This window comes from Neoarius graeffei, chromosome 25 (genome assembly GCF_027579695.1).
Source record: "Neoarius graeffei isolate fNeoGra1 chromosome 25, fNeoGra1.pri, whole genome shotgun sequence".
NCBI classification, from domain to species: Eukaryota; Metazoa; Chordata; class Actinopteri; order Siluriformes; family Ariidae; genus Neoarius; species Neoarius graeffei.
In genome coordinates, this window is record NC_083593.1 from 40,317,536 (window position 1) to 40,328,396 (window position 10,861).

The following is a 10,861-nucleotide window of genomic DNA, read 5'->3' on the forward strand; positions in this document are numbered from 1 at the left end:
GACCCAAAACATAAAGCCAAAGCAACCCAGGAGTTTATTAAAGCAAAGAAGTGGAATATTCTTGAATGGCCAAGTCAGTCACCTGATCTCAACCCAATTGAGCATGCATTTCACTTGTTAAAGACTAAACTTCAGACAGAAAGGCCCACAAACAAACAGCAACTGAAAACCGCTGCAGTAAAGGCCTGGCAGAGCATTAAAAAGGAGGAAACACAGTGTCTGGTGATGTCCATGAGTTCAAGACTTCAAGCAGTCATTGCCAGCAAAGGGCTTTCAACCAAGTATTAGAAATGAACATTTTATTTACAATTATTTAATTTGTCCAATTACTTTTGAGCCCCTGAAATGAAGGGATTGTGTTTAAAAAATGCTTTAGTTCCTCACATTTTTATGCAATCATTTTGTTCAACCCACTGAATTAAAGCTGAAAGTCTGAACTTCAACTGCATCTGAATTGTTTTGTTCAAAATTCATTGTGGTAATGTACAGAACCAAAATTAGAAAAATGTTGTCTCTGTCCAAATATTTATGGACCTAACTGTATATTAGACCCAGCTTTCTCAGAGAGCATTTTGAATGACTCCAGTTGTTACCTGTTGGGGCACAGCAGCCTACTAAAAGTAACTTGTTTACGGAAAATATCACATACGGAGCCACGGATTTGCATTGCGTCTGGTGAGACTGACATTCAACATGCAGCTTGAATCTTACTACACATTTTAAACTATCAACTGTTAGTAGTCCAACCAACAAGAAATTTAGAGGCTTATGCCAAACAGGCAAAAACTATGAACAGTTCCTATCTGGTCTTATATCTGCATGCAACATGGCATACGGCCAAATGGGAGGCTTTGGGTGGCTGTGGTCACCTGAAAATAGATCAGAAAAAAATCATTATGCTACCCAAGCTAGTCCTATATGAACACTATTAGGACATGTTGTGCTTTTGGTGATAAATATCTAGCATGATCTAATAGGAGCTTAGACATGACATTTTTTGGAGTGGGACCAATAGTGTGATCAGGACCCTATAGCTCCAGATGATGTACTGTACATGTCTTCTGATGTGTACAAGTTGAGAAAAAGAAAGGCAATGATACATGATTTCGTAACTTTCTTGGTTGCATATACACAAGAAGGTATCCAGATGATTCTCACCACCACTGGTGGTTAAGAGACATGAAATAGAACATCGAGTTTGAACAAAGAGCTCCATGAATAAACAACGCCCTCAAGTCTTATCAGAATGAAATATAATCGAGGATCATGGCCAGCCTAGAAGTATTCACTGATAAGTGAAACGCTGCATGAAGCTATTTCCTGATATATTCAAGGAGCTAATGGTTTGGTCTTTTTCAGCTGCCATCACACATGAGTCAGATAATTAATACTCATTAGTCATGGTGACTTGGCTAAAGGTCTTAGGGATTGAAATAAGGATCTTTGTGATACAACCTGCAAGCATATTACACCACTTTGACATATAATACATTACTTATTTACCATGATAGCCCCAGTGATCGGCGTGGGATGAACCTGTAAAGAAATAAGAAAGTCGGTCAAAAATAGGGTAACGTAATTGTTACATAATTATTGACAAATTGGTGATGTAGGTCAGGTTAGTAAAGGTAATGGCTCAAGTACCAGAAGCTCATTGCAGAAAGCAGCTGGTCACCTGCTATTTGGTTACACATTGTCCTTTTGGTTGATTCGCAACACTACTGCTCATGCACTCTAATAACACTCTAATAACAACATACTATAATAAATCTTAAAAAAAAAAAAGATATGAAAGATATTTTAACAGATAAAGTCCTGAGAAACGAAGGCTATTAGACCCATGGGGAAGCCATGGCCTAAAGGTTAAAGAAGCACCTTTGGGCCCAAAAGGTCACTGGTTCAATTCCAAGGACCAGCAGGAATGGCTGAAGCGCCCTTGAGCAAGGCACCTAACCCTCAACTGCTCCCTGGGTGCTACAGCACAGCTGCCCACTGCTCTGGGTGTGTGTGTTCACATCTCCAGATGGGTTAATTGCAGAGAAAGAATTTCACTGTGCTCTAATATACATGTGATGAATAAAGGTCTAAAATTCCTAATTCCAAGCGGGTGGTCGTGAAAGCTTCACATGCTCCGAGTATGAGGTACAGGTGCATTGAAGGAAACATTTTCTCTGTTCTCTCATGTCAGCTCACTTGCATAATCTTTCCTTCGTCCAGCTGGCTGAATGCAGGCATTATGCTCCTGAGCCTGAGCCTTATATGGAGCCCATTTAAAAGAGCTTTGGCAGCTTACTGATGGCCATCATGACTCCAGGCACTATTGTTCGATTACATGGTGGGTCGTGATAAAGTTACAGAGATCAGCTCTTTAGTGTGCAACTTAAGAATCACAGAGGAATAGGAAAAGAATGGGTCACATGGCTAAAAGTTTTCTTTGCTGTTTAGCCTGCAATGGTTTTCTACCAAGGACTGAAAGCTTGAAAGTAGAAAAGATGCCTAATATCGTCAGTTGCTATCAGATAACCTCAGGTGTTATTATTATTATTATTATCTATTATCTATTATTAGTGTGAATGGTTGTCTATGTGTCAGCCCTGTGATGACTTGACACATACCGTAGACACAGACAACCATTCACACTCACATTCACAACTACGGTCAATTTAGAGTCACCAGTTAACCTAACCTGCATGTCTTTGGACTGTGGGGGAAACCGGAGCACCCGGAGGAAACCCACGTGGACACGGGGAGAACATGCAAACTCCACACAGAAAGGCCCTCACCAGCCACGGGGCTCGAACCTGGACCTTCTTGCTGTGAGGCGACAGCGCTAACCACTACACCACTGTGCCGCCCTATTATTATTATTAATTTTTCATTAATAGTGATGGAATAGTGGCCACACAACTACTGTTATGTATTTACCCCTAAATTCCTGGGCTATTTTTCAGTTATTTATCTTAGACTTTCACTCTTATAATTAAAGGTTCTATGTATCCATCTAGGGGTGGAACGGTGGTGTAGTGGTTAGCACTGTCGCCTCGCAGCAAGAAGGTCCTGAGTTCAAGCCCAGTGGCCAGTGGGGGCCTTTCTGTGTGGAGTTTAGATGTTCTCTCCGTATCTGCATGGGTTTCCTCCGGGTGCTCCGGTTTCCCCCACAGTCCAAAGACATGCAGGTTAGGCTAATTGGTGGCTCTGAATTGACCGTAGGTGTGAATGTGAGTGTGAATGGTTGTCTGTGTCTATGTGTCAGCCCTGTGATGACCTGGCGACTTGTCCAGGGTGTACCCCGCCTTTCGCCCATAGTCAGCTGGGATAGGCTTCAGCTTGCCTGCGACCCTGTAGAACAGGATAAAGCGGCTAGAGATAATGAGATGTATCCATCTAGGGGTGGCACGGTGGTGTAGTGGTTAGCACTGTCGCCTCACAGCAAGAAGGTCCTGGGTTCAAGCTCAGTGGCCAGCGAGGGCCTTTCTGTGTGGAGTTTGGATGTTCTCTCCATGTCTACATGGGTTTCCTCCGGGTGCTCCGGTTTCCCCCAAAGACATGCAGGTTAGGCTAATTGGTGGCTCTAAATTGACCGTAGGTGTGAATGTGAGTGTGAATGGTTGTTTGTTTCCATGTGTCAGCGACTTGTCCAGGGTGTACCCCGCCTCTCGCCCATAGTCAGCTGGGATAGTCTCCAGCTTGCCTGCGACCCTGTAGAACAGGTTAAGCAGCCACAGATAATGAATGAATAAATAATCTAATAATTTTAGGTGTGCAGAACATTTTGTGAACTTTTGTTCAACCTGACAGGTTTTATGGCTGCTCTGAACATGTTTCACTGCATCATCTTTAGATGTAGGAATATTCACACTAATATTTCTCTTTCTGTTTTGGTCTTGTCTGGGTGATGATAACACTGAACTGTTAATTCAGAACATTAGAGGTATTTTTTGAAAGGTTACAGCATAAATCTGTTGATCAATTTCTGAATATTTTAATAACACTCACTGTTAGCACTCTGAGGAGTTCTTTAGTGAATCCCTTTGCGAAACCTTTACAGGCTCTAACAGAAGGATTCAGAGAAGGCTCTATTTAGACATTTTGAAGAAGTTTAGAACCTTTACCGATTAGTTATGCACAGAGGTCACAGCACCAGGATCCCCAGTTCCATCCTGAGCTCAGGTTACTGTCTGTGTGGAGTGTTACAGGTTCTTCCTTATCTGTTCTGGTTTCCTTCAGGTTCTCAGGTTTCCTTCCTTTCAAAACATGGCAGGAAGTGGACTGGCTAATCTAAATTGCTCCTATGTGTGAATGAGTGTGTGAATGAACGCGTGTGCTTGGTGCCCTGGGATGGACTGTTATCTCATTCAGGGTGTGTTCCTGACGCACGCCCAGTGTTCTCGGGATAGGCTCCAGATCTACTATGACCTTCACCTAGAAGATGAATGAATGAATTAAACCTTTTTTTGGAAGTGTGATATTCAGTAACTTCTATGAATTATTTATTAACTGCAGTGAAACTGATGTAGGGATATAGATATGAGGATGACTGAGGATCTGTGCACTGGCAGGATCCTGGGAGTTTAAGGGGTTAACCAGCTTATTCTATACTCCGATTACACGTAATGTTTGCTATGTTGAATGATAACTGAAAAATTTGGACCCCTAATCAATAGAAACAAAACAAATAAAGGTTAAATGGACTGAGTACTCCAATGTTGACTGATTTCAGACCACAGTAAATTTCCCTATCAAGCTAAACAGTTGTTTGGGGTTATACCTTTAAACCCGACTTGTATTTTTAGGGATAAAACATCATCATGTTCCCACCAGTGTTTACCAAGCTAAACAATTCAGGAAAGTCAACACCAAATTAATCATCCATCCCTTATCTGTAGCCACTTATCCTGTCCTACAGGGTTGCAGACAAGCTGGAGCCTATCCCAGCTGACTATGGGAGAGAGGCAGGGTACACCCCGGACAAGTCGCCAGGTCATTGCAGGGCTGACACATAGACACAGACAACCATTCACACCTACAGTCAATTTGGAGCCACCAATTAGCCTAACCTGCATGTCTTTGGACTGTGAGGGAAGATTATTTATTCATTCATTATCTGTAGCCGCTTAACCTGTTCTACAGGGTCGCAGGCAAGCTGGAGACTATCCCAGCTGACAATGGGCAAGAGGCGGGGTACACCCTGGACAAGTCGCTGACACATGGAAACAAATAACCATTCACACTCACATTCACACCTACGGTCAATTTAGAGTCACCAGTTAACCTATCCTGCATGTCTCTGGGCTGTGGGGGAAACCGGAGCACCCGGAGGAAACCCACGTGGACACAGGGAGAACATGCAAACTCCACACAGAAAGGCCCTCGCTGGCCGCTGGGTTCGAACCCAGGACCTTCTTGCTGTGAGGAGACAGTGCTAACCACTACACTACTGTGCTGCCCCCAAATTAATCAATGAATTGATTTCACTATTTTTTTTAATTAAAGCCAGCAGAGAGACGTTGTGTGAGTAAACAAGATAACGTAGAGATTTTCACAGAGTAACATTCTCGCTTAGGGGTGACACGGTGGTGTAGTGGTTAGCACTGTCGCCTCACAGCAAGAAGGTTCTGGGTTCGAGCCCAGCAGCCAATGGGGGCCATTCTGTATGGAGTTAGCATGTTCTCCCTGTGTCTGTGTGGGTTTCTTCCAGGTGCTCTGGTTTCCCCTACAGTCCAAAGACATGCAGGTTAGGTTAATTGGTGGCTCTAAATTGACTACGAGTGTGAATGGTTGTTTCTTTCTATGTGCCAGCCCTGCGATGATCTGGCAACTTGTCCAGGGTGTACCCCGCCTCTCATCCATAGTCAGCTGGGACCTGCCTGCGACCCTGTAGAACAGGATAAGCGGTTACAGATAATGGATGGATGGAACATTCTCGCTTAGGTTTGGAATGTGTGTGTGGTATAGTATTTTAATACTGTGTATCAGGTAAGGTACAGGTATAAATAACTGCATTAGTATTTAATCATGCTTTGCACAGACTGTGCTCTTAGCACAGTCTCAGCTGAAAAATAACCATGTGGACAGATGTTTTCCATCAAGCTGCCATGACTGTCCATTTCAGGGTTAAAGAAAAATTAACAGTGAAATCCAGCTCCGTCGTCACACTGCTTCTTAGTTATGACTCAGGGAAAAATCTGTGTGTATTACTCTTCAGGCAAAACTTTTCCTTATAACAACACACACACAGTGAGACTGAATCATCACTTTGTAAAATCCCAGCCACAGAACAATACTAGACTACAAGATGTAAATTGCTCTTCTAAGTCTATCCTTTTATATGGATTATGTGAGCTAACAGCAGATTAATTTTATAGGAGTAGTTAAGAAATCCACTCTGGTGCTAAGATTTCAGCTCAGCTCAGATCATGGATGCAAAAAAGCCTGGTGTGTATGATTTTGAATGACTATTTTTGATTGTGGGCGGCACGGTGGTGTAGTGGTTAGCGCTGTCGCCTCACAGCAAGAAGGTCCGGGTTCGAGCCCCGGGGCTGGCGAGGGCCTTTCTGTGTGGAGTTTGCATGTTCTCCCTGTGTCCGCGTGGGTTTCCTCCGGGTGCTCCGGTTTCCCCCACAGTCCAAAGACATGCAGGTTAGGTTAACTGGTGACTCTAAATTGACCGTAGGTGTGAATGTGAGTGTGAATGGTTGTCTGTGTCTATGTGTCAGCCCTGTGATGACCTGGCGACTTGTCCAGGGTGTACCCTGCCTTTCGCCCGTAGTCAGCTGGGATAGGCTCCATCTCGCCTGCGACCCTGTAGGACAGGATAAAGCGGCTAGAGATAATGAGATGAGATGAGATGAGATTTTTGATTGTGTAGTTCAAATTGTTTGCTCAAATCGCAAATTCAAGTCTTCATGGTTTATTCAAATGAACAAATCCAAACAGTGGGCTGTGGTTTTAAGTGTTTAACGGATTAATTCAGAGGATACTTGGCAGGTACAAAAGAAATGTTTGTTGGTCATTCAGCAAATTCTGGTTCCTGTGAAAACCTCTTAGTTTAGAACCTGCAAGTAAAAGAAAACATTGCGCTCTATTTTTGTACACTGTAAAAAATGTCCGTAGAATCTCATCTCATCTCATTATCTCTAGCCGCTTTATCCTGTTCTACAGGGTCGCAGGCAAGCTGGAGCCTATCCCAGCTGACTACGGGCGAAAGGCGGGGTACACCCTGGACAAGTCGCCAGGTCATCACAGGGCTGACACATAGACACAGACAACCATTCACACTCACATTCACACCTACGGTCAATTTAGAGTCACCAGTTAACCTAACCTGCATGTCTTTGGACTGTGGGGGAAACCGGAGCACCCGGAGGAAACCCACGCGGACACGGGGAGAACATGCAAACTCCACACAGAAAGGCCCTCGCCGGCCCCGGGGCTCGAACCCAGGACCTTCTTGTTGTGAGGCGACAGCGCTAACCACTGCACCACCGTGCCGCCGTCCGTAGAATTAACAGTGAATTTATGTAAAATCATGACATAAAAAAACTGTAAATACAAAAACAATGAAGCAGTGTGTAATTTACATCAATATACTGTAAAACTCCTAACCAAATACCACTGTTAATTTAATAGTAAGAATATGTTGAATTGATCATATTTTTTTGTAGAATTTACAAATCGTTGTAGTTTAAACACAGACAAACTGTAATACTAAAACAGAAATGTGATAGTTAAAATTACATCATTGCCCTGTTAAAAAAATTAAAAAATGTCAGTAGAGGCTCTCCGGCACATTTCGTAAAACTCTAAATCAAATAAAATATCTGTCTAGTAGATCATTGCTTGTAACCATCATTTTGGAGCCACAAAAAACAATCATCGAGAACACTCGCAATTCATTCCTAGATGCTTTTTTATTGTACAATGAATATCCGTAAAATTAACAGTTATGTATTGATTATTGTACATTGAATACCTGTAAAATTTACATTTAGTTATCATTAATTGTACATGGAATCCCAGTGAAATGTACAAGTTATTCTGTAATGTTGTTTACATTTCACTGTATTTTTAACAGGATTATTCTGGCAACCACAGCTGCCAGTATTTTTCCGTAAAAACAACGGATTTTTTTTTTTACAGTGTATGCTCACCGATGCAATGAAGTCTTTTCAAGTGTGCCACATGGATCTTCCAGTCAAATGATCTGTACAATTTCTGTCTAACAACACTAAACTACACTCATTTTCAGAAGAAATGTATTTATAATGACATATTGCACAATTACAATATGACTGTGGCTGCTTCACAGTAATATAATGCATAGTCAGGGTTTTTGATATAGTGTCGAAGGTCATCCGGAAGGACATTCGGATAAAATATGAGAGGATGATTAATGGAAGGAAGATTTATGCTGAACCAGCTCAGTACCAGAGAAACAGCAAGTCGAGTCTCCGTTCACTGTAAAAGCACTAAAAGAGGGCATGATGCCTTTAGCAACAACTTTTTTTTTTTTCCACTTCTTACTCAGCCTTATGAGGGCAGGGAACATCAACATCGGCACGTAGGCCCTGGAGTTTCACCATAACAAAACCACAAGCTGTAACTCACGTCACCAGGAATGTCCTGGATGAGCTGGTAAGACTGATCTCATTCTGAATAAAGACTTCAGAAAAACTCACACTAACGGTAAAAAGCCTACATGGCACAATGTTGAGGAGCAGCAGGATGTAAACCCAACTCCTGTATCATTCATTTAAAGATTTGATTTAAAAAAAAATATATACTTGCTCATAAGTGGAAAAACATATATATACATACATACATACATACATACATATATAAGTACCAGCCAAAAATTTGGACACACCTTCCAAATCAATGGTGTTTCTTTATTTTTATTCATTAAAAGTCACTTCATGTCTTAAAGTAATGATGGACTGTCATTTCTTGACATAATATGGATTACTACAGTTGTTGAATACGGTTATTTACTGTATTTTTTTATTATTTGATCTCAAATGCATTAAAAATGCATTGTTTTAACACTTTTTTTGTTTACCACATAATTTCATTCATGTACCATATATTATTTCATAGTTTTGATGTCTTCAGTATGGTTCTACAGTGTAGAAAACAGTCAAAATACAGAACCCCCCCCCCACAAAACTATGAATGAATGAGTAGGTGTGTCCAAACTTTTGACTGGTACTATATATAACTTTTGACTGGTACACACACTTCCACAATATTTCAGCCACATCATGATACTGAGGAAAGAAACGATCTGAAATATTCATAGGAATAAACCTATATATAAAACAATGGGGTTTTTTTTCATTTAAAACTTCTAGCAATCTAGTAAATCAATTTTAAAAAAATATGTCTTGCACCTCTGAAATGAAACACCATAAAACAGATTCAATGCCATACAATGCTGAGGAGCAGAACGAGATAAGCGCAAATAAAAAATAATGTTACGTTTGATTATTAATATTTCCCTATAAGTGTAATGTATTTGATAGGCTAAATATTCAGCTGCATATAAACGGCTACATGATGGTACTGAAAGCAGGCGAGAAACAAAAGGAAATCTGAACATTACATTTTTAAAAATGCAGTATTTCTTAGTAAATAATACATTTGCATTTTTTTTTCTGGAGATGCAGATTTGACCACACACATGGAGAAAAAAACAAAAAACATTGACTGAAAGAATTGCGTTCACTCAAACAGAAGCCAACTTCTTTCCACTGCTCACTCTGCACTGGCAGTACAAGTCATTCGCAAATAAAATACCCTATAACATTTTTATTACACAGATTGCATAGTGTACTTTGCAGAAAACTTCACGAGCCTTAATATTCCAATAAATGTTTATATATTAACCTATGCTCGGTTTCTTTTGACTGTTTGCTGCACATTTTCATGCACAAGTGTTAACTACAATTTCAAGCAAAAATAACTCATTTGATAACTCAATAATAACTCAATTTACTCACTTTTTTTATGCTCATCCTCATGTTCACTGCTCACATTTTCTTCTTCTTCTTCAGAGGAACTCGTGTCCCCTGACACCTGACTGTGGATGAGGAGGAGGGTGATGAAGAGCTCTAACAGCATCCTGATCTTTGCTTTTCTCTGATTATTAGTAAGTCAGTCTTCATACCCACACACTTTATATACACATCCACAAAGCCTCAGCTTTACTCACTCACAGGTCTGTCACCTGGGGCGGAGCTTTAAAGGCTGCCCTCAGGAAAGCCACCAATCAGGAGCCATCAGCTGGTGCCTGGGACATCGCTCAATCTCTCTCACACGAGCTCATTCTGCTTTAAAGACTGAATACCAACTAATTTAATCTCTGAACCTCCTAAGCTTTTGGCAAAGTTGGCATCCTCCCCGTGCCACCTCACTCTCTCTCTCACCCCCCCACATACACACACGCGCCTTGAGCAAAGTCCAGTCTAATATTATGAACTGAGAAAAAACAGCTTTAGACTCCTGTTTGTTCAAAGTGTTCACAGAATACCATGTGTTTTCTAGCTCTCTGGACAATCTGTCCTTCCCCCTTTCTGCTTGACGCCCTTAAACTTGACCATATTTCTTAAAACTTGTTAAAACAAGACCTAGTACTGTGCAGTCTGTGAGCTTGTTGGGTTCTGCTTGCAGTGGAATCCTTGTAAAAATGACAAAATTAGAGTATTTGTTTCCTTTTACACATAATCGCATAATTTTTAGTTATTAGTATTTGTAACATCTAATAAAGCAGTAATTTTATGAAGGAGTATGGTCAATTTTAAGGGCATCAAGCAGAAAGAGGGAAGGATGTGGGGTTTTAGGGAGGACAGACCCATTCAGAGAG

General features: G+C 41.2%; 1 protein-coding gene across 2 annotated transcripts in view; it reads right to left on the reverse strand.

Annotated features, from left to right (window-relative positions):
• The window catches only part of ca9 (carbonic anhydrase IX), a 31,278-nt gene extending 20,949 nt beyond the window's left edge, over window positions 1-10,329 (reverse strand). Inside the window, exons 1-2 of one of the 2 annotated variants that reach the window (XM_060908921.1) lie at window positions 9,999-10,329; window positions 1,504-1,536 (exon numbers count right to left, since the gene is read on the reverse strand). In XM_060908921.1, the coding sequence (XP_060764904.1) occupies window positions 1,504-1,536; window positions 9,999-10,119 (154 nt within the window). In that variant the 5' untranslated portion in view covers window positions 10,120-10,329. The remainder of the gene's footprint in view (window positions 1-1,503; window positions 1,537-9,998) is intronic. The other variant, XM_060908922.1, reaches the window with a different exon arrangement.
• Between the last annotated feature and the right edge of the window lie 532 nt (window positions 10,330-10,861).